The sequence below is a fragment of the Eschscholzia californica genome, unplaced genomic scaffold (genome assembly GCF_041429995.1).
Source record: "Eschscholzia californica isolate CP2 unplaced genomic scaffold, dmEscCali1.0.p SCAF_4, whole genome shotgun sequence".
Taxonomy (NCBI): Eukaryota; Viridiplantae; Streptophyta; class Magnoliopsida; order Ranunculales; family Papaveraceae; genus Eschscholzia; species Eschscholzia californica.
The window spans coordinates 52,760,111-52,783,370 of NW_028238461.1; the positions used below are offsets into that span (position 1 = coordinate 52,760,111).

The window sequence follows — 23,260 nt, forward strand, 5'->3', positions numbered from 1 at the left end:
GTGGGTGAAAATCATTAAGGCAAAATATTTCAAGTTAGATGATTTTTGGTCTTCTCCTAAATCTTATTCACCATCACCATTATGGTCAGCTATAATCAAGGGTCCGTGGGTATATAGACCAAAATAATGTTCAACAAGGGTTTAGGGTCCAATCTTGTCAAAAAATGGATTTTTAGTCCTTTTGCTCTTGGGTCTAAAAACCCATACTATCTATAAAACAATTTCATTCGTGTCCCAAACCATTTTCACGGGATTTTAAATTGTGGCCGAACCGAAAATTCCAACAACTTAATTAACCGTGAATTTGGGATAAATTATAGGAAACAAAATCGAAACTTTCCCAAAACGAAACGTTTCTAAAAATCCTAACCTAAATCTTCGAAACGCCATTACCAGAAACTAATCAAACGCTGAAAAGAAGGAAATCAAATTTTGGAGTGATTTGGGAAATTTATTAGCAAAAAATGGATAGAAACAAATCATAATTTTTCTCTCCTCTAAACAAATTTGTAAATTAAATTTATTTTCTCTCTCTAAACTTTCAGATTTGGAAAGAGTATATTTTTTTAGATCAATTTAGCGTGATTTGGGGGTTAATATACAAAACGTATATATCACTTTCTCTTACTTAATTTTCAGATTTGGAAATAATATATTTTTTTGGGAACATTATACAAAACGTATATATCACTTTCTCTCACTTAATTTTCACATTTGGAAATAATATATTTTTCTGGGAACATTACTACAACATTTGTTTTTGTTGTTACTCATACATAAATACACATCGAATACAAATTATGAAACAAATACGTAAATTATTTGTTATTTATGACGAGGAAACCAACATTTGTCATGTATACAACGTAATTTATCAACTGTACGTGTGTCATGTTCAATAGATTACACATAATTTCTTTTACATTACACATCGTTTACATTCGGTTACAAAAAAAATCGTTTACACTGTATTGTCGTAGAGCATATGTAGTCTTGAGCAGGAGAAACAACATTTACACTATATTGTCGAAGAGCATATCCAAATACTTTTGCACCACCAAGAAACAAATGACCAACTTCAGTAGGAAATTCCATAAGTAACAGCAAAACTACAAAAAGAAAACATATACATTTGTCAACAAAACATATAATTTACTAGAAACGACATGTATAATGGAATAAATTATGCATACTGTTTGTTAAACTTCATAATGTGTTAAGAGACAAACATAACTTTAGTTTGAATCACAATGTCACTGTTATGTGAAAAAATATGTATAATGTGCAATCAATTACATATAATTTTTGGAACATTTATTGTACTATAAACAACAACTGTTTTGAAGAAAAAGTACGCGTAATGTTGAATAAATTATATATAATTTATGCAGATTTATAAGATATTTTTGATATTATTTATAAAATATGTATAATTTGTAACAAAATACATATATTTTAGATTCTGTTATAAAAACATCGTACAGAAGATGTTTGAGTTATGTATGTGTTATGTTCAGTAAACATTATATAATGTCGTGTAAATTATATATCGTTTACATTCTGTTACAACCAAATCGTACTAGATCTTCTCTGGATAAAAAATGATATGTAATTTATTGTAAACGATCCGTAATTTATTTTAAATTACATATCGTTTGCATTCAGTTATAACAAATCGTTCGATATCTTCACTGCATAAAAAATTGTACGAAAACCTTGATGAAGATTTGAAAAAATGGTCTAAAAATCAAAATCTGTAACCTAAAACTACTAAAAAGTAACAAAATACATAGAGACAAACACTTTTTAATCGAATAAGATGAATTGTAAAGACGGATTTAAAATTAACATCATAAAATCGGTTATGAATCTTAGAGAGAGAAAATATTAAATAATGATAAAGATTTGATTAGATAATACAGAGAGAAATTTGATTATAATGAAATTCATGAACAAAGTTAAAGATGAAGATGAAAAACATTAAACATAAAAGAAGAAACTAAAACCTTTAACATTACCTGAAAAGCAATATTAAATCTGATTCAGAATCTGTTTCAATGGAATGAAAAATGACTTTTGTAATGTGTTTTACCTGATAAACGATAAAGAAGATGATTTCAGTTGGTCTAATGAAGAAGAAACAAGATTTCTGAGATTAATGGATCATTATCAAACGGTTACTTTGTTTAGAGAGAGAGAAAATAAACAAGTTTTGATTACTAAAGATAATGAAGATCACGGTTACTTTGTTTAGAAACGTGATTGGAGAGAGAAAGATGAGAGATAAAAATGGAAAAAGGTATTTTGGATTTCAGAATGTAAATCAGATTTTATATATATAGAAGGTTAGTATAGGTATTATAAATTAATATGTATTATAGGGATTTGTGTTTTCTCTCTAGATGACACCAAATGGACTAGATATCCATTTGTATTATTTTTTTGGTTTTGAAACCCTTTATAGGATTAGAAAGGACTAAATGTCTAATTAGGGCCTATTTTTTGGGCTATAAACCCAAAAATTCTATAATCAATGCTAGGCCTACAATGAAAAACAACTTTGATCCTTGGATACCAGATTTTATACCAAACACAACAAACCAACTACCCAATAACATCTTCTGGGTCTCTGATCTATTACTCTACAACCCCAAGAGATGGAATAGCCAACTCCTGATGAATCATTTCAGTCCCAATACAGTTCGGGCAATACAAAGAATTCATATTCATGAGGACTTTACAAGAGACAGACTAGTATGGATGAAAACTGAGAATGGAAAATTTATTTCCAAATCCTACTACAAGGAAATAAAAAACTTTGCCATCATTACCAACTAGATTAGAGCTGTTCCTTTGGAAACGATTTTGGCAAAAATAAATAATGAATCCGAAGTCTCAAATATTTATATGGAAGCTTATACATGACGGATTAGCTATTACATGTAATATAGGTAAAAGAGTACAGGATTTACCTCAATCATGTGTTCTATGCGAGTTGGGGGAAATAGAAACAATAGAGCACTTATTTGGTTCCTGTTTGAAATTTAAAGAGTTAATAAGATCTACTGGAGATCAAACACTTCAACAACTTCTCACAGATCCGGTAGAAAATCTAAAGAATCTACTGATAAATGGTAGAGACGGAGATAATTTGTGGCTATCCTATACTTCCCTTCTCTGGGATTGGTGGAAAACCAGAAATGTTTTATCTTTAACAACAAACCCATTGATGTTAATCGCTGTTGGGTTTCAACAAAAATTTCTCTTAACTCCCTTCCATCAATTAACCCTACATCACAAATTAACTCTTCTCTGACGCAGGTTGAACAGTGGTCTCCACCACTTCAAGGACAATATAAAATCTACACAGATGGATCTTACAGAGATAATGGCGGTTCAGCAGCAGCAGTGATAAGGGATTCGATGTGATCTTTTCGAAGAACACCCATCCCAAGTTTAAAAGAATGATTATCCGTAACCTGAAGGTTCACCAATCCTTTTCTCTCGACAAATACTTGGGTACTCATCTTTTCATAGGCGCCAATAAAACACAAGCTTTCTCCACTCTCCTTGTGCAAATCCAGAATAAACTTTACAAATGGCAAACTAACCTCCATCCTCAAGCTGACCGCTCCAAAGTAATTTCTACAATTGCAGCGGTCGTTCCCCGATACCAAATGCAATGCTTTGTCATTCCCAAAGGCATAAGTAACCGCATTGAGACCATTCAACGGTCATTCTGGTGGGGAAAATCCAAATCTATGCACACAATAAACTGGTCTACCATCTGCCTCCCCAGCAAATTAGGTGGCCTGGGTTTCAGGCTCCCAACTCTTGATAACCAAGCCTTTCTAAGTAAACTAGTCTGGCGTATTCTCAAAAACCCCGAGACTCCTTGGGCCAAAATCCTTAAAGCGAAATATTTTCCCAAGGAGTTCAAGCCTCGTTCTGCCAAACCTAACCCCTCCTGGCTTTAGAAGTCTATAGTTAAACATTTTGACCCTGTGTCCAACCTTATCTTTTGGGATGTTAATAAAGGTACTAACATTAATATCTGGCATGAATACTGGATCCCGAACCACCCACCACTCATTAGTAACGATAGAAATTGCCCCTAACTACAGTGGCACAACTGATCAGTAATAACGAGTGGAATATGAATATTATATCTCAATGCTTTGACAGTGACATATGCAGATCTATCCTAAGTATTAATCTTCAGGTACATAAGGAAGATACAATAAGATGGACCTTAACCAAATCAGGTAATTTCACTATCCGATCTATGTATTATTATCTAAGAACCAACAACTATACATATGAGTGGAATGGAACTTTATTTGGACTATAGCTTCTACACCGAGAATCAAACTATTCTTATGGAAATGTTGTACGAATAGTCTACCCGTGCGAGACAAAATTGGAAAATTTATTGGTAACCTCTACAAATGTGTTTATTGTGAAAATATTGAAACGATTACTCATGTATTACTTCACTGTTGTTATGCTCGTACTATCTGGTTTCACTTTAATCTTATGACAGATAATATCACTAATCTCAGATAATGGATTCTCCAATGCAAAGATCTAGATGCGGAAACAGTCACACTCTATGCAAAGATTTTATGGTTTATTTGGAAAGCAAGATGTGAAAAATGCTTTTCTACGAAGGAACAAACCCCCATGCAGATTATACCGTAATAAAAGGAACCACAACCAGCTCAGATCCAAAAAAGACTAATACAGATAACAACAACCTGATAAGTTGGAAACCACCAGAAGCCCCGTTCATCAAAATTAATGTTGATGCCCCATTCATATCACTCTTAGATTCGGCAGGGATTGGTTGTGTCATGCACGATGACCAAGCAGTACTTATAGCTGCATTAGCAGACACCATCAGAGGACAAAATGCAGAAGAATGTGAATGCCTAGCAATAATGTATGCAATACAATGGGCAGCAGAGTTAAAGATCCATCACATCCACATCGAGAGCGATAATCAGAACTTGATTCGATTCCTCCACAACAACACATCAATCCACTGGCAATCCGAGAAACTCATGGACAATATCTCCAGTCTCAGGAACAACACCGAGAGCATCATCTTCACGTATACTCCTAGGCAAAACAACATGCAAGCAGATAAACTGGCGAAATGGGGAAGGAAAAACTAATGCAGGCACACTCGGCACTCCATTCAAGATCTCTCCAACTATTTAGTCTCTTAGTCCTTTTGAGTTTAGTTTGTTCAACAAAAAAATAAATAAATAAATTCGTTTTATAAAAAATCAAAATAAAACAAATCAAACAAAAGATTCCATTGATTTTTCTTTCTTTCTCTGTTGATATAGAAAACCAAATTAGAATGACCAGACCAAACAAAAGGTTGATACATTTGTAAGTCTCTCTCATCAAGGTATATGGAAGTAGTACAAGCCAAGAATAATTGAGAAAACAAAAAAAAACCTAGAATAAGACATTCCGTAATAAATTTGAAAAAAAAAATCACCCTTTTATTAATAGTAAACCTAGTTAATTATGTGTGGGATATGTCTTCGGTTTTAACTTCACATTGATTCGTTCCACCCAACATTATTCCACTAGAACTAGTATTTGATGAAAATTTGAACTTGATATCCTCGCATAAAACATTAACCACTTCCCTTTCCCGGGCAACCCATCGTGCTACGGTCGACATCCTAAGATCAAAACTCACCACATTATTGTTACGATCCCAAACAATTTCTCTCCCAATTGCTTCATCAAGGTATATGGAAGAATCCATGGAGAAGGAGAAAGTAATATTGTTGTTAGTTTTCTGTTTGACGTGGAATGGTGGAAGTGAATTTTTAGTGACAAGTTTGTTTCCGTAAAAAACGGAACCATTGATTTGTTCATAATGGAATGTGAATTTTCTGTCAGGGTTTCGAACAAGCATATCGAATTCCCAGTTTGATCTCAACCCAAAGAAAGAAACGTTGAAGTTGGAAACTGAAGCATTCTCGATTCGAAATTCCGGAAGGCTACGGTTCCTGATAACAAGAGGTTCTAGCCCCACCATTAAAAGGATCATGATCGTGATATAGAAGAAACTTATTACCTTTTTACAAATATCATTACACTTTCCGGCGGGAGGTGAGTCCTCTGGGGTGGTAGAGTGGGGTGGTGGTGGTGGTGGTGGTGGTGGGATACTTATTACAAATGGGTAACCTGGTACTACATGATCGTCTGGATTATTATTATTCTCCATTGCTTGATTCCTCCTTCGAAACGAAACAATTAATTAATAGGACTTTAGAGAGAAACCCTAGAGCTGTTATAGAAGTAATTAAGTGACTATGAAGATGTTTGTGATTAGTTAGAAGTATAATATATATAAAGATAAGGAACTAGGAAGGCAAGCTAGGTTTAGTGGAATCTGAATTGAATTAGTAACTCTAGTTGTTTTCTGTTTCGGAAAGACTCTTGGATTGGACTATCCAAATAAAATCGGGTTAATTTCAGGTAAACCCCAACTATTTTGTGATATTTGGTGTTGGCCTCTATTTTTTTTTTGGGTTAATTCCATTTTGGCCCCCTAAAAATGACCAACTCATCAAAATGGCCCCCTAAAGATGACCAGCTTCTAATTTGGCTCCCTTTTTAGTAATTCTGTCAGTCAACTGTTAGTCAATTTTAACATCAATCTTTGTTTTTCTTTTTTTACCCTTTTATTCAAAACTAATAATTTCTTTGCCCTTGTTCACTTTCTTCGCCGGAAAATTTTGCCGGCGCATGGTCGGCCATCGACCATCAAGAAAAAAACATTGTTTTTCTTATCTTCTTATATCCTTCTCTCTCTCTCTCTCTCTCTCTCTTTATATATATATATATATATATATATATCCTAGATCTGGAATTTGCCCCTATCTCTCTCAATATTATATATATCTCAGATCTGGGATTTGCCTCTCTCTCTCTTTTGAATCGAAGAAAATTAGAATCTTCAAATTGGTTCATCACTTTGTTTAGCTTATGCGATTGGTGTTGCTGATGATCTAGAACCAGTAGAATTGAAGAGATTTTGCCCTAGATTAGAAATTATTGAAGAGTGAGAGTTTTAAACCTAAACCGGCACTGTTAAGCTTGATCGGTGGTATTGTTGGAATCGGTGGACCTGGTGTTATCGTAATTTGATGAAGAATTTGATTCCTTGTTTGATTGAGTTTTGATTAGTGAGGATTGGTCAACGAGAAAAGCAGCGACGGAGGCATTAGCAAAATTGGCGGTGGCGGAGAAAAACAGCTTGTCGGAATTCAGATGTTCTTGTTGAATGGTTTTCTTTTTGAAGATTCAATTCAAGTTTTTAAATGGAACTCAATTAGATCTACCCATATATCTTTATTGGGCTTCTTCTTGAGTTCAAATTCTCAATTGGGTTTCTTTAATTTCCACTTTCTTAATCAACGAAGTCTTTAAGGTGAGCTTTACTATAATCCATGACTTGAAAACCAGGTGGTTTTGAGAGCTTGGAACCTTCCTGCTCATCGTCAAATAAGTGGGCAACTTATTGAAATTAGATCTCGACTTAACATCACTCTTCTCTAACCATCTTATTAATTCCCCCAAACTACATAACCTCCTAAAACTTAGCTTCTAAACAAGAACCCTAGTCGCTTTCTCTCTCTAGTGTGGGTCGTTTTCCTCGTGAACGAAATGTTCTCTTTCTCACTCCTACCCCTTCTTTATCTCTCCTTCAATTTCAATCTCAATTTTCGCGTAATCTATGAACTCTTCCATTTCCTCCTTGGGAATTCATTTGAACCTTGAAGGGTTTAGAAGGATCTTGTTGAACAAAATTCCAGAACGATTCCCAGACCTGAGAGATAGAGAGAAATATAAAGAAATGTGGTGATGGTGAAGGAGGAAGGAGAAGCAGATAAAAGGAAAAAGTTTTTTTTTTCATTTTTTATATTGATGGTAGCTGACAGGTAGCCGACCGATCATCCGCCGACAACAGTTTTCCGACGAAGAAAGTAATAAGGACAAAGAAGTTATTTATTTTATATAGAAGGGTAAAACAGGAAAAGAAAGTGTGATGTCATAGTTGACTAACAGTTGACTGACGGAAAGATAAAAAAAGGGGGCCAAATTAGAAGCTGGTCATCTTTAGGGGGCCATTTTGGTGAGTTGGTCATCTTTAGGGGGCCAAAATGGAATTAACCCTTTTGTTTTAGTAACTGGTATACAGCCTGTTTGGGATCTTTTGGTATATCTCAGTTTAGTGTTTGTGCTAACGAGACACTAAACTCGTGATGAAATTATCAGTGGCGTGTTTAAGAACTCCGGGTCCGTGCGGAAAATTTGTGGCCTATTTTTCGATAACATCAAAGCATACATTTTTTTTTTAAATATAATGTATTTAACAAAATTGGCAATGAACTAATTTAGAAATTTTTTCTCGTGTTAGATGAATTTAAGCTGTGTATTTTTTTGTTCCTAAAAATTTGTTCAAACAAGAGTCACCCAAATCAAAGAACTCTTATTCCACGAAATCTTTAATTTTGTTTTCTAAATATAGTTTTGATTGATCCTTTATCTACACCAGATGCTTAAATACAAACTATGTTCTTTTGACTAATAATCCACCAATAAGCCATGTTATTGAAATCATTAATTTATTTGAATAATGGCGATTTAATTGAAAAATTACGACAAGGAGTCATCACGAGGATTACAAAAGAAATAATATAAAAAATAAACAACTACATAGAAATTAAAGTCTGTTAACTAAAATCAAATCCAAAAATGAAGTAGTATTCTTCCAACCCAACGGAAAAATCTAATAGAAAATAAGCCTTTTAATGAAAATTACTAGCCACTCAGGAGATCTACACTTCTCACTGAAGATCGTATCATTTCTCTCCAACCAAAGACCCCACATGTAGCAAAATGAGAAGAATCAATCAAGAATGATATCGGAGCTCAATTTATAATTTTCTTGACAACAACTATCACCTCTTTAAACGAAACACAAAAACTAACGTTTTGTAAGAAACTACCACAAAGATTTGACCAATTATCTTTGCATATGAGCATTCTAAAGATTCTTCTTTGACCATACAAAGTATACATCTATTGATCAGCATCATCTCTTTTGCGAAAAGAGCTCGTATATAGTAGGAACGCTTTATGCCAAATGATCCAAAGAAAGATCAAAACTTTAGATGGATGAAATTTGTTCCAAATTTTACCTTTCGGAACTACTCTAGAGGAATTAGAAGTAGAAATTTGTTGAATATTTATATAATGAGTTAGAGGAGAAGAGATCATTGTTCGATAAACTCTATACTCTTATGCTAGACAAATTGGAAAGTGAGGTGCCCAAAGTATTTAAATGAATAAAAATATGTGAAGCTGCAAGGGCTTGAAATCACCAATTTTGTTGCTTAATTATATGAGGAATATTAACTTATTTTTAGTACATTCATAAGCATGACACCCCGATTGGCTTATAAGCGAGTACGTACAAGTTATTGCGCCGCTGAGAAAAGATATATATGTATATATAAACAATGCTAGCAGGGTCCGTTATGAGATTTCGGAGACCTGAAGCGAGTTATAAGAATGTGGCTTCCATAAGAAAAAAATTTGTACATCAGAATTCTCAAAATTTTATTTGCACGCATGTGAGGTTTAACACATGAAACTTATGTTCATAACTTGCAGTCTGAATCGAACGATCTGATTGAGTTACTCAGAAATCGGCTCGGGAAAAGACATCGTACGTGCTTAGTCGATCCACTGGTCAAGTGGTTCAACGAATCCGAAATTCAACGAATCAGTAGCTCGTTTCTGTTTTTTTTAACAGAAAAAGAAACATCAGAATTGATTCATTGAGAAAAATACCTAAAGAAATTTCAACCTTCTTTTTTGGTGTATAAAAAGTGACATTGTTAGTTGTAGGTCCATGGTGGTTGTGTTGGTGGAGGTTTAGTAATAGTGGCGGTTATGGTGTTGAGACTTAGTGATGATAGTGGTCGTGGTGGTGGTGGCAGTGGATGTACAATGGTAAAGGTTTATAAATTGTGGTGGTGGTAGTAGAGGGACAATAGTGGTTGAAGTAATTAAGAAAAGTATATTTTCATAGAGGTGGTTGTAGTGTTGAAGTTTAGTAATGGTGGTGGTAGTGGAGATACAATGGTAGAAGTTTAGTAATTGTGGTGGTAGAAGTAAAGTGACAAAAATAAATTGATAATTTAAAAAGCAAAATATGTTTATGCTTGGGATCAAACCTATGTTGCTAGGCTCCCTATCATGTTTTTTTTACCAATGGAGCTAATTTAGACTACTTATTTAATTTAGTACATGTTTTAGACAAACAATCAAAATTGAGGCCCCTTACTTCTTTCTACTTATTCTTCTTGTGAGGCCCTTTGGACCTGGGGACCCGACGCGAGTCAGGACCGACCCTGAATGCTAGAGAACAAGAAAAGGTAGGTAAATTCTGGACAAAAATCATGTGGCTTGTCCTGATTCACTTATTAGTGGATCAGAATCATCGAAAGTAGACGGGTTAATTCCATTTTGGCCCCCTAAAGATGACCAACTAACTAAAATGGCCCCATAAAATGACCAACTTCTAATTTAGCTCTCTTTTTTCGTTTTTCCGTCTTTTGCTCCGCTAGACATTAGGGAGCTGGCTTTTTCTTCCCACATTTACCCTTGCCTGCATCTACCCATATATTTAATATCAGACACAAAATTCCAAGAGTAATTATGATTGTCAAATCAAGTTATCAATTTTCAAAACGGGGGATGTGTTTTAAGTCCAAAATCGCATGATCAATGAGTCTAGAGACCAAAGATAATCTGAAATATAAAATAAATCCACTCAAAGTAAATTACATGTCTATCCTCTCATTCTCTTTTACTGCCTAACCTATCCTAAGTTAAAAAAAAATAACCTAAAATAATATATACCATAATATTTAGAGATTCATTAAATGATTTCCTCAAAAATAAACTTTCCTTCCGGAAAAATAGTTGCCTTTACCGTTTAGCAGAATACTTTCTTTTATATTTCTATTAGAATTGGGCAAAAGCAAACCGAAGAGAGAGAGAGCATCGTCACTTTCTAATATATGAACTAGGTTTTGATTTCATTCATCATCGACGTCCAAATTAAACCGAGTTAAAAAGGTGAAAGCATCGAGTGGGAGAGAGAGAGAGAATCGATTGATGGTTTCATTCATCATCTACAGTAGTGAAGAGTAAGAAAAAACAAACGTTACAATAAAATGTTAAAAATGCTGTTAGACTCGATAAGATTCTACCAGCATAAAATTTTATTAGAATCAACCTATTGTAACAAATTCATATCAGATGGTAACAGAATCAAGAAAATGCTAGTAAAATACTGAAAATGTAACAAAAACAATTTCACATAATATATTTTAATTACTAAAAAGTATTTGTTAACCTATTGTAACAAATTCATAAGATGCTAGCAAAATATTCTTGCTTTTTAAACTACTGTATTCAAATTTATTCAACCGATGCTAATATAATGTAAAAGTTGCTATTAGAATCAATAAGATGCTAGCTAAATAGTATTTGCTTTTTAAACTACTTTATCAAATTCATTCATCAAATGTTAGTAGAATGTAAAATATGCTAGTAGAATCAGTAAGATGCTAGCAAAATAGTTTGCTTTTTAACCTCACAAAAGAATTTGTAGATGTTTAATTGGATCGAGGTAGAGATAAAAAGCAAATCACAAATTCATACTTTCTTGAAGTTCAAAGAACATAGAGTTACAAAGAGAGAAAATCGTTTTTGGGAGAGAGCATCTCGTTTTAGGTAAATATTGATTCAATTGGTAGGTTAATTTAGACAAATATCAGTTTTGGAAATAATATATTTTCTTGAATTCAAAGAACATATAGTTACAGAAAGAGAAACTCGTGTTTGGGAGAGAGAGAACTAGATTTAGGTAAATATCCATTGATTTGGTAGGTTACTTTAGAAAAATATAAGTTTTGGAAATAAAGATTAACATTAAATATCCACCATAAATATTCTTTCATAAAATTACTAAAAAGTATTTGTTTACCTATTGTAACAAATTTATAAGATGCTAGCAAAATATTCTTGCTTTTTAAACTACTGTATTCAAATTTATTCAACCGATGCTAATAGAATGTAAAAATTACTATTAGAATCAATAAGATGCTAGCTAAATAGTATTTGCTTTTTAAACTACTTTGTCCGATGCATTCATCAGATGCTAGTAGAATGTAAAATATGCTAGTAGAATCAGTAAGATGCTAGCAAAATAGTTTGCTTTTTAACCTCACAAAAGAATTTGTAGATGTTTAATTGGATCGAGATAGAGATAAAAAACAAATCACAAATTCATACTTTCTTGAAGTTCAAAGAACATAGAGTTACAGAGAGAGAAAATCGTTTTTGGGAGAGAGCATCTCGTTTTAGGTAAATATTCATTGAATTGGTAGGTTAATTTAGACAAATATCAGTTTTGGAAATAATATATTTTCTTGAATTCAAAGAACATATAGTTACAGAAAGAAAAACTCGTGTTTGGGGGAGAGAAACTAGTTTTAGGTAAATATACATTGATTTGGTAGGTTACTTTAGAAAAATATAAGTTTTGGAAATAAAGATTAACATTAAATATCCACCATAAATATTCTTTCATAAAATTTATGGAAAGAATAATTGTATTAACTCAACCATTATAAACCTTTGGTTTACCAATGGTTAAAAAATATTTATGAAAGGGCAAAATTGAGAGAAAATTAAAGGATTGATGCATGGGGCCCACCAAATAGTGAATTTTTGGACTTATTATACATTTTCGGTTTATTTTGGTTTTATTTTATTTATTGATTTAGGAGTGGATATATGACTAATTACCCCCCCTATTTTTGGACCTTAAACTCAAAAATCCTTTTCAAAACTCATCTTTATCTTTCTTCCTTCCCTTTAACCACTCACTACAAACCCCCTCAAAAATTCCGTTAAAACAACTAGAAACCTTCATATAGGATTCCTACCAAAGGACATGGTTCCAACAACTAAATGGTTCTCTTTCTCTCACCCACAAATTACACATGCCCATACCTTTTTCTTTTCTGTAGTTTAAGTTCAAAATTCAATTATCATTCATACTAATTTAGTTGAATGAAATTAAGAAGAAGATCATATTTTAGTCTAGCAAAAATTACACCTTTCTTAAATTTATGTAGTAAAACTCATTTTTTGGTACAACTACTATTGTTCTTTTTTTATACTACTTTACCATCTTTGTCTAATTGATGAAGGTGTTCAAATTAATAATTCATGTTCAATTATAAAAACCATGGATTGTAAATTCCTTCATAAAATCTTTACAATTACTATTAATCTCAAACTTATCTAATCCATTATGAAATCTAACCTATGGTATGTTGTTTATTGTGATCAAATTACTTCCCCATCAATCTAACCCTCATCTTGAAATTTTAATGTATACAAATCTAACCCCACCTTTCATTTCTCAGCCCATTTTAGTTGATCTTTACTGGTTTCTTCTGAATCTTCTAATAGACGAATATACTCAAATATCTAATTATTCCAGTCCTAGAAAGCTGACTTTTTTGAGATATTTTTTCCCTTGTTTGTTAGTTTTTATAGCAATCTACTCCAAACCAACTTAATTAACAACCTCATAATAAAAAACTAAATACCAGAAAACATAGGTCAGTAATATCTCACTTTTCAATTCTAAGGAGTATTAATTTATTTCTTCCCTTTTTTGTTTGGTTGAAAGAAAGGAAGAGGGAAGAAAGATAAAGCTGAGTTTATGACTCTTGGGACCACAAATATCTCCAACTGCCAAAAAGATACGGGTAGGAGTATTATAGGTAAGAAAATCCAACTCATTAACGACTGACATAATAAATAACGGAAAAATGAAAAAGAAGGTCAAATTTGAAGTTGGTCATCTTTAGGGTGCCATTTTGGTGAATTGGTCATCTTTAGAGGGTCAAAATAAAATTAACCCAAAGTAGAATCGCGACAAAGATTCCTATATGTAATCTTCCTAAATTTTCTTGTTCTCTAGCATTTTTCTTTTTTTTATTCTTTCTTTTAGTGGTATCTTAATTGATGAAGAAAGTCAAAGTACAATCTTATTTTTAACGAGACCAAACTAAAGGTGGATGAGTTTGTAACTCTCTCTTTCACATCAAATCGTCTTTGAGAATTGAGAAATATGATGTTTGATATTTAGTTAATAAGCCAATGAAAATAATAAAACTGAAAACATCTATATTACAAAACAGCTTGGTTGTGACTAGGACAAGCTGACTAGGACAAGAAAAAAAGAAAATCTGCCAACTAGATTTGAAGACATACCATGTATTTAACCCTCAAACTTTACTTTGTATTTAACCCTCCATAATTGCTTAGATGTAATGACATTTTATAACCCTCCAAACTAATCACATTCGTTTACTCATTCCATATAATGGAATTCAAACCAACAATTCTTCCTCCATAAACCCCCATAAGTACTCTCACAAAATTCTAATGGTTTTTTTAGACCTCCTCTACTCCAACAACAAATAAGTTACAAAGTGGTCTGAAGAACTATCTTTTTGTTGAAGTTGTGCACAAACAAAATTTCACTTTGTGCACTTTCTAAAAAGAAGTTTTTGTTCGTTCAAAACTAATTAAGTTTTATTTCTCAATTAAAATTCATGAAAAAAGACCATCAAAATATATTCTACCATCGAAGAATAAAAAAATTACCAACTAGATCAACAACTCCATGATTGTTCATCATTTTCTTTTAATTAGTAGGAGCCCTGATATCAAATACTCCTTATATTACAATACAACTTGGTTGTGACTAGGACTAAGATAAAAGATAGAAAAATTGTCCGCTAGATCGACAACTCCATGATTATTCATCATTTTCTTTTAATTCGTAGGAGCCCTGATATCAAATACTCCATGATTGTTCGTCATCCTCTTGAGTTAATGAAAAATACTCCATGATTTTTCATTAACTCTCCTTAAAATTTAATGTTCATCAATAGATTAGTTTTGGACTTTAGGTTACTCTAATTCCTTCATAAAAACCTGTTAATTCTCAACTAAAGCACACCAACTTAGTTGATTCGGTTGTTAGTTAACGCAAGTGTTTCCTCCTCCATTATTCAACATTTTTTTAAGTCAGTATACATAGAGTGGATTCGTAGCACAGTAGAAGCAAACCGTCGGTTTAACAACTCAATTTAGCCTAATATTGAAATTAAGATTGAGTGAAACTCTCTAAATCGCTGTAATATTTACAGGGATGGGAAAACACAATGTTATTATGGTACCAATACATTTCTTTCTTAATTGTTTATTATATGTTGTTTATGAGTCTTATACAAATGTTATATTAGATGAATCGTACACAAATTATGATGTGAATGTCGATCTAGACCAATAGATATTTGGGCACATATAAGATATACCTAAATTCCAATAGTCAAGAATGAACAACTATTGCTTATTGCTTCTTACTTAAATTCGAGTTATGCACTAATAATATTAATACAAATTTCAATCGTGATTGCGGTCTGTCCTAATTCTAGATGTACTTTCTCTTTTCTTCTTCTTCTTTCACACTTCAGTAATATGAGTAAAATTTTTTATCTTGACTACAACCTGTTATAGTTCTGGTTATACATTTTCTTTTCTCTTGCTTCTTTCACTCAAACAGGTAATAATGTTCATGCATGCTGAAAAAAGAAAAGGAAATATCATACCTGTGTTTCTGAGGGAATCTCTGTAAATAAGATGGAATGTTGCTTTAACATTATGCATTATCTATGATAAAATAGATAACTTACAAGAACTGGCAGAATTTAGCTCATATATGTTGTCTTTTTTGTAATAAAATTATTTACTATAAATTTCAATTTATGATAATTTTTTATTTTTATTTTTAATAAAATTATTTTGGTTCAATTTTTCCTAATTAGTGAGCATATATTGTCTCTCTTACTCTTCAGAACATGCCCGGAGCAAAAAATTAAATGTTTTACTCCATATCACACATTTTTTTCTTCCATTTGTCGTCTTTAAAAATATCTCCACACATTTGCTCTCAATCATCAAACACATTTGCTCTCAATCATCAAACTATACATCTTCATATTAAACGATAATCAATTTATACATCTCTACATTATATGATTCTCATATGTTCATCCACTTTAAAAAAAAGTTTGTCGAACTTAAGCTAGGAAAGATAGTAAATAATGCTTAACAAATAAATATATATATATATATGCCCGCACTATAATTAGGACTTGCACGTGCCGGAGGCACGGGCTATGCCTAGTTCTTAATAAGACATAAAAAACATTTAAACAAAAAAAAAAATCACCCTTTGTTATTAATAGTAAACCTAGTTAATTATATATACTAGAACAATAGATCTGTATCAAAAATATGAAATATGCAACTAAGTATCACTTTCAACTTCATCCTCTTTAAGTTGGCATTCATGAGTTCCACCAAACATTATTCCATCAGAACTATTAATCGATGAAAATTTGAACTTGATATTCTCACACAAAACATTCACCAAACTCATATCCTTCCAAAACCCAAGCTTATATCTTACCCCGATAGACATTCTAAAATCGAAACTCAAGAAATTATCATTGCGATTCCATATAATTTCTCTCGCTATTGCTTCATCAATGTATACAGAAGAATCCATGGAGAAGGAGAAAATAATATTGTTGTTGGTATTTTTGTTTTGAGAGAATGGTGGAAGTAATTTTTGAGTGATAAGTTTGTCTCTAAAAAAAACAGAACCATTGATTGGTTCATAATTGAGTTTGAACTTATTATTAGGGTTTCTTACAAGGAGATCGAATTCCCAGTTTGATTTCAAGTCTATGGAAGAAACGTTGAAGTTGGAAACTGAAGCATTGTTGAGTCGGAATTGGGGAAGGCTAACGGACTGACTGGCGACAATATACATCCAGATCAAAAGAATAATGATCAAGATAACAGAGACAATTGTTCCGACTACTAGAAGATGGAAGAACTTATGCTTTTGGACGGGAGGTGGTGATTGTGAGGTAGATTCTTGGTTAAGTACTGGATCAGTTGGTGGTTGTATAATTACTATTGGGTAACCTGGTACTACATGATCATCATCTGGATTAATATTATCCTCCATTGCTACTGGTATAGAAGAAGTAATTGTTTGTGATTAGTAGTATATAATGTAAAGAGAAGTAAGGCGGGGGGCTAGGTTTAGTACAATCTCAATTGAATTAGTAAACCTAGTTGTTTTCTGTTTAGGAAAGAATCTTTTGGATAGGATGCATATTTAATCCAATTTCCAAATCCGGTTAATTTCAGGTAGACCCCCAACTATCTTGTGATATTGGTGTACACCTCTATTTTTTTTTTTTTAATATCTGATATACACGGGCCGTTTGGGATTTTTTAGTCTAATCCCACTTAAGTTGTGTTTATTCTAATGACATACCACAACTCATATCCCTCTTAAGATCAACCATCGTATTCCGACCAAAACTCATTCTTCTCCTAAAAATAGGGGTGAACATTAAATATTACGTACTACATATTTGGAGCATATATCAAACTCGACACAACAAGGATGGTTTTCTCTCTACTAAATCTCACCATCTCTTCAAATCGAAATGTTCTCTCAACTCAAACCCAAGCTATTTCAGGTCAAAATAAGTGGATATAGATGTTTACAAGATGTAGACAACACACTGATGTTGGTGATTGTTGTAGCTTGTTAGGGTTGGGTGCTTGTTTGGATCATATGACGGTGAACTCATCGTCGTTGAAGATTACAAAATTTTAGAGATAGAGGAAATAGAGGGAAAATCCTAGACAATTAGAGATATTTCAAGAGGATACTCATGAAAGGGGAGTGCTACGCGCACAAGAGATTTTGACTTAATTTATGACATGCTGACTCACCTTATCTAGATAAATGACGAAATAATTCAAAGTTTGACTAAGGTCTGAGAAACCCTATATCTCGAAAGGTCTGGGTTATCAAGACCGCCGTCAGAGAAGCCCAGACCGGCGACCGGCGAAGGGCTTCCGCCTTCGCTGACCAGAAAAGAGAAAGAGAGTAAGAAGAGAGAGAAAACGAGATGAGGAGAGAGAAGAGAAGATGAGGAGAGAGAAGAGAAGAAGAGAGAGAGAGAGGAAAAGAAGAGAGAGATGAGGAGAGAGATGATGAAATGGAAGAGACATGGATAGATGAGGGGACGTTTATAGCTTTAGATGTTTTTTAGAATTAATTCATATTTTGGCCTCCAAAGATAGTTTCTGAAAAAGTTAAAAAACATTTTAGCCTTGGGCCAAATCGAACTTTCAGATACTTATGCGGGCCAAAACAGTGAGTTGGTCACAAATTGGAAATCAAAACAAAATCAACCCAATTTTAAAATCCTATTGTCCAAAACCCTTCCAAGTCCTCAAAACTTCTAGGTTTCTCAAGTATCTGGTTTGCAGTTTATACTATTAAAAAAAGGTTACCCAGACCACCAATATGCTTATATTTAAAATGTTTAAAAAGTTATTCAAGTACATTCAATATCTAAGAAGTCATTAACCTATTTTATACATCATTTCACCATGTCACTACCTTGTCCAACCAAAGAGCCCACAAGGACAACAAAGGAGTACAATCAACAAAAATGATATTTCAACTTTCTTTTAACTTTACAATCACCTCTTCTTTGCGAACATCACTTGGTTGGAATGGGTTGGAGAAACGCTAACAATTCAAAAAAAACTATAACCTCTTCCAATGCAACACAAGAACTAAAATTTTGTGACAAATTTTACATGTTTGTAACTCTATTTTCGACCCAAATTACATTTCTGAATCATTTTCGTAACCAGACCAGAGAAAGGGTGGATGGGTTTGTAATTCTCTCTCACTTCATTTTGTCTACGATATACATGCAAAATATTTAATACTTACTTAACAAGTTAATAAAATTAGGGTTATTTTCCAAATAGCCCCCAACTTTATGACCAGCTTCTTGCCTAGCCCTCTACTTTATCAAAAATTCTCAGATGACTCCATTTTTTAGTTACCGTTATATGTTCGTTAACTAGTCATAACCTCTTTTTTCTCCATCTCATCACCTCTCTTTGCCACCTCATCCTCTCGCCACCTTATCGTCTTCACCGGCGAAGGTCGCCGACAGATCAATTTTCCGGCCGACGACTTTCAAACATTAAAAAAAACATTTTTTTCACTTTCTTCTTCTTCTTTCCCCTATCTTCTCTTTGTAACTAATCTTTTTTTTTCTCTCTCTCTCCAGTCTCTCTCTAATTAATTTTTTTTTCTCTCATCTCTCTTTACTAATCCAGCGAAGGGTAAGAGCCCCTTCGCCAGAAAAACCAGACCTACAAGGTAAGGTAATGGTGATTTTGTAGGATCGAAGCAACGTTAAAGTACAGAAGTACGTCCAACTCTAAGAGGTTCGTCCTCACCTGTAGGCCAAAGTACGGAAGTACATCCAACTCTGGATAAAGAGGTCCGTCCTCACTCCCTCAGCAGACCAAAATACGGAAGTACATCTAGCTCTGGAAAGAAGAGGTTCGTCCTCTCCTCCTCAGCTGACCTCTCTTCGTATATCCGTTAAGGAGGCGTTACCGTCATTCTAGATGACAATATCCCCAATATATATGTTGGATGGGAGTTACGATATCCCCATTCATGGTAATAACTCCGTGCTTTACCATATTCAAGGCAACAACTCACCACCTGGTGACGGTTGAACAAAATGGACAGTTGACCACAAAACTCTATATAAGGGTCAGCTGGTAATCAACTAAGGCATCCAACTATGGATAACAACACCCGACTTCTAAATTCACTTAATCAACTAATTACTTATTTTCTCTTTCATATCAATCATCCAAACCTTTGGCAGGCAACCAACGATTGCTACTACCATCATCTCTTCACCTGTTCAAGGAAGACGGGTGGTCATTCTCTCTCCTGAAGATCACCTGCTCAAGGAAGACGAGTGATCCTTCTCTTTCTTAAACGATCACCTGCTTAAGGAAGACGAGTGATCATTCTCTCTCTTAAACGACCATCTGCTAAAGGAAGACGGTGATCTTTCTCTGTCCTAACGACCTGATAACCAAGGAAGGACGACTAGACGACCGTTCATTTCTCTCTCAACACGACTAAGGGGTGCAAGCGCCTTATTACATTCGACGACCAGAGAACTAGGCAGACATACACCCGGCTGTATCACATTTTCTCCCCACGACTGTCTCGCTCAAGCGACATATTTAACTCCATAGCTCAACTCTGGTTTATAATTCCTATTTATTATTTGCCAAGTATACTGACTTAATCGTCGGAGACCCCTTAGGCCTACACCATCCCGGTGTCCCCTAAGATCTTACGGTCACGTGTGCTTTTGTCATAGGTTAAACCCAAAGACGTCGTTGGTGTCCGCAAAAATATTAACATGTGGAGGTTCGACTTCCGGTCAACGGTCCAGTCCAGCTGACTTCTTGACCCGCGAATTCTTACACTCACAAGTTATAAGTTTTTGATAATAAATTTGGTTAACATAATATAATTTCAGGAGAATTGTGTCAGAATAAATAAGATGCTAGAGAAATGTAAGTATTGCAGGAGAATCAATGCAATGCTAGAGAAATACAGTATAATTTAAAACATGTGCAGGAAAATCAGTGAAATGCTAGAGAAATATTAAAAGTTTGGTTAACATAATAGAATTTCATCAGAATTTTGTTAGAATCAATAACATGCTAGAGAAATATAATTATTGCAGGAGAATCAAAGAAATTTTAAAGAAAAAAATTGTCCTCCTTCTTAAACAAATTTTTTAGAATGTTGTTAGAATCAATAAGATGCTAGAGAAATGCAATCCTAATTCTAGAAGAATTTATTTTCATAAGATGCTAGAGAAATGAAATTTTTGGTGAATTCTGTTATATATAAGAATGTTGTTAGAATCAATAAGATGTATGCGAAATAATAAAATTATTATTAACCTACTTCTAACATATTCATAACAGATGCTAATAGAATCAAGAAAATGCTAGTAAAATATTGAAAATGTAGCAAAACCAAATCCAGTTCATATTTTTTTATGAGAACAAGATTATAGTGAAATAGATATCAGAACTCACTGTGTACGAAAAAGTGTTAAATTTTAAGTTTGTTGTTATAATAAAATAATTTTTTAACAAGATTTTCAGTTTAATCGACATATATACGATTTTCTTAATGATTTCCAAGAAAAGATATGTTTTAGACATGAAAATATCGAGGTAGAGATGAAAAGTAAATCACAAATTCACAATTTCATCAAGTTCGAAACATAGAGTTAGAGCATCTCCAATGTAAAACTTAATCTTAGAAACTCGGAGTGCCACATAGGATTTTCTGAGTTTTTTTTAAAAAATCATCTCCAATGCAAAACTCAACTAAGATCTCAAAGATGATGTGTCGAGAGTGGAATAGAGATATCTCAAGAGCAGTGGCGAAGCCAGAAATTTTTATGAGTGGGGGCACCTTTTTGTTATAGCTAATGAAAGAATTTCATAATACGCGATTAAGTTAGAACCGGAAAGCAAATTCAACAAAATTTTATTTATAATTTAGATATTCTATAGTAATTTTGGTGAAGATTAAGAAGAAACGATGGTAGATGATGAAGAGGAAGTGATCGTAATGGAAGAAAAGATGAAGATAAAGTTTTCTTTCTATTAACATATTTACTATGACAAAAAAATGTAAAAAAAAAAGACAATTTTGAAGTCCAAATACAAATCACGAAAAAATCACACGAAATCAATATTAAAGGGGTTGTTTAAAATACTTATCATCTCTTGGATGTCATTTTATTTAGTTGGTGACTTTGAGTAGGTTAAAATTGAGTTATCTCAATTAATAAGAACCAATTTTAAGGGGAACATGCCCTTCATAATATATTTTTAACGAACAATTTTAACTAATCTAAGTAGTAGACATTCTAGATAAAAATGTGATGGTAGAAATTCTAGAAAAAAAATGTGGTTTGCATGGTTTTCGATCCCTTGACCTTTGTGATGTAACTCCACTGTTTCACCACCTAAGCTAAGAAAGGATGATATTTCATAATGGAAATTCACGTATATAATATAGTAGCACGTGAAGTGTAACATAGGCGAGTCACATTAGGGTCGTGGGGGCCTGCGCCCCCACGGGCCCCTATGTGGGCTCGCCCCTGCTCAAGAGGACACTCTGAAAATAGAGTGTCCTCTTGAGATATCTCTAATTGTCCAACTCATCAATATTTAAATTTCAACCAATAGAAATCAAGTCTTCGTATATTTCCAAAATAACTAATTATTTTTTTACAAAAATAACCATGACACGTAAGTAAAATAAAAGAGTTTAGAGTGTTGCATTGGAGACATACAAGAATTGAGGATCTCTATTTTCGACACCTAGGAGCGAGAATCTCAATTGGAACTTGACAAATAGGACGAATTGAGATTTTTTTGAGTTTTGCATTGGAGATGCTCTTAGAGAGAGAGAGAGGAACTTTTTTAGGTAAATCACAATTATTTTGGTAGGTTACTTTAGACAAATGTAAGTTTTGGAAATGTTGACAATTAATATCCACCATAAATATTTCTCTTAAAATTTGTGGAAAGAATAAATGTATTAACTCAACCATTACCAATGGTTAATATATATTTATGAAAGGGTAAGAATGAGCCACTACATAGTAAATTTTTGGACTACGGTGCCGTTTGTTTTTTTATTTATGTCTGAATCTGAAATGGCTGAATCTGAATTGGCTGAATCTGAACTGGTTGAATCTGAATTGATGGAATTAAGATGTTTGTTTTTCAAATCTGAATTATTAGGTCTGAAAAATTAAAGTTACATTTATACCCATGATTAATAAGAAAAATCTCATTTCTTTTTGTCTTTTATCTTTTGGCCAAATAAAAATATAAGAACTATAAAAACCCTAAAGACCTAGGGTTTCATTGTTGTTTACTTTCAAACCAAAAAAATTCAGAAGCCTCCATCTCCATGGCCTGATCTCTCTCTCTCTAACCCTCTCGCCGGAATGCTCTCTCTAACCCTCTCGCCGGAATGCTCTCTCTAACCCTCTCGCCGGAATGCTCTTTCTCTAACCCTCTCGCCGGA

General features: G+C 33.3%; 2 protein-coding genes across 2 annotated transcripts; one reads left to right on the forward strand and one right to left on the reverse strand.

Moving 5' to 3' along the window:
* The first annotated feature begins 4,655 nt into the window (after window positions 1-4,655).
* LOC147546028 (uncharacterized) lies at window positions 4,656-5,177 on the forward strand. The gene has a single exon (XM_086635886.1). The coding sequence runs from the start codon at window positions 4,656-4,658 to the stop codon at window positions 5,175-5,177; it is 522 nt and encodes a 173-aa protein (XP_086492012.1).
* A 362-nt stretch (window positions 5,178-5,539) lies between these two features.
* LOC147546029 (NDR1/HIN1-like protein 10) lies at window positions 5,540-6,253 on the reverse strand. Its single transcript, XM_086635887.1, has one exon. It carries the CDS (start codon window positions 6,251-6,253, stop codon window positions 5,540-5,542), a length of 714 nt encoding a protein of 237 aa, XP_086492013.1.
* Between the last annotated feature and the right edge of the window lie 17,007 nt (window positions 6,254-23,260).

Excerpts from the sequence above, each read along its gene's own strand:
- LOC147546028 (XM_086635886.1), top strand. The coding sequence starts at position 4,656 with ATGCTTTTCTACGAAGGAACAAACCCCCATGCAGATTATACCGTAATA.
- LOC147546029 (XM_086635887.1), bottom strand. The coding sequence starts at position 6,253 with ATGGAGAATAATAATAATCCAGACGATCATGTAGTACCAGGTTACCCA.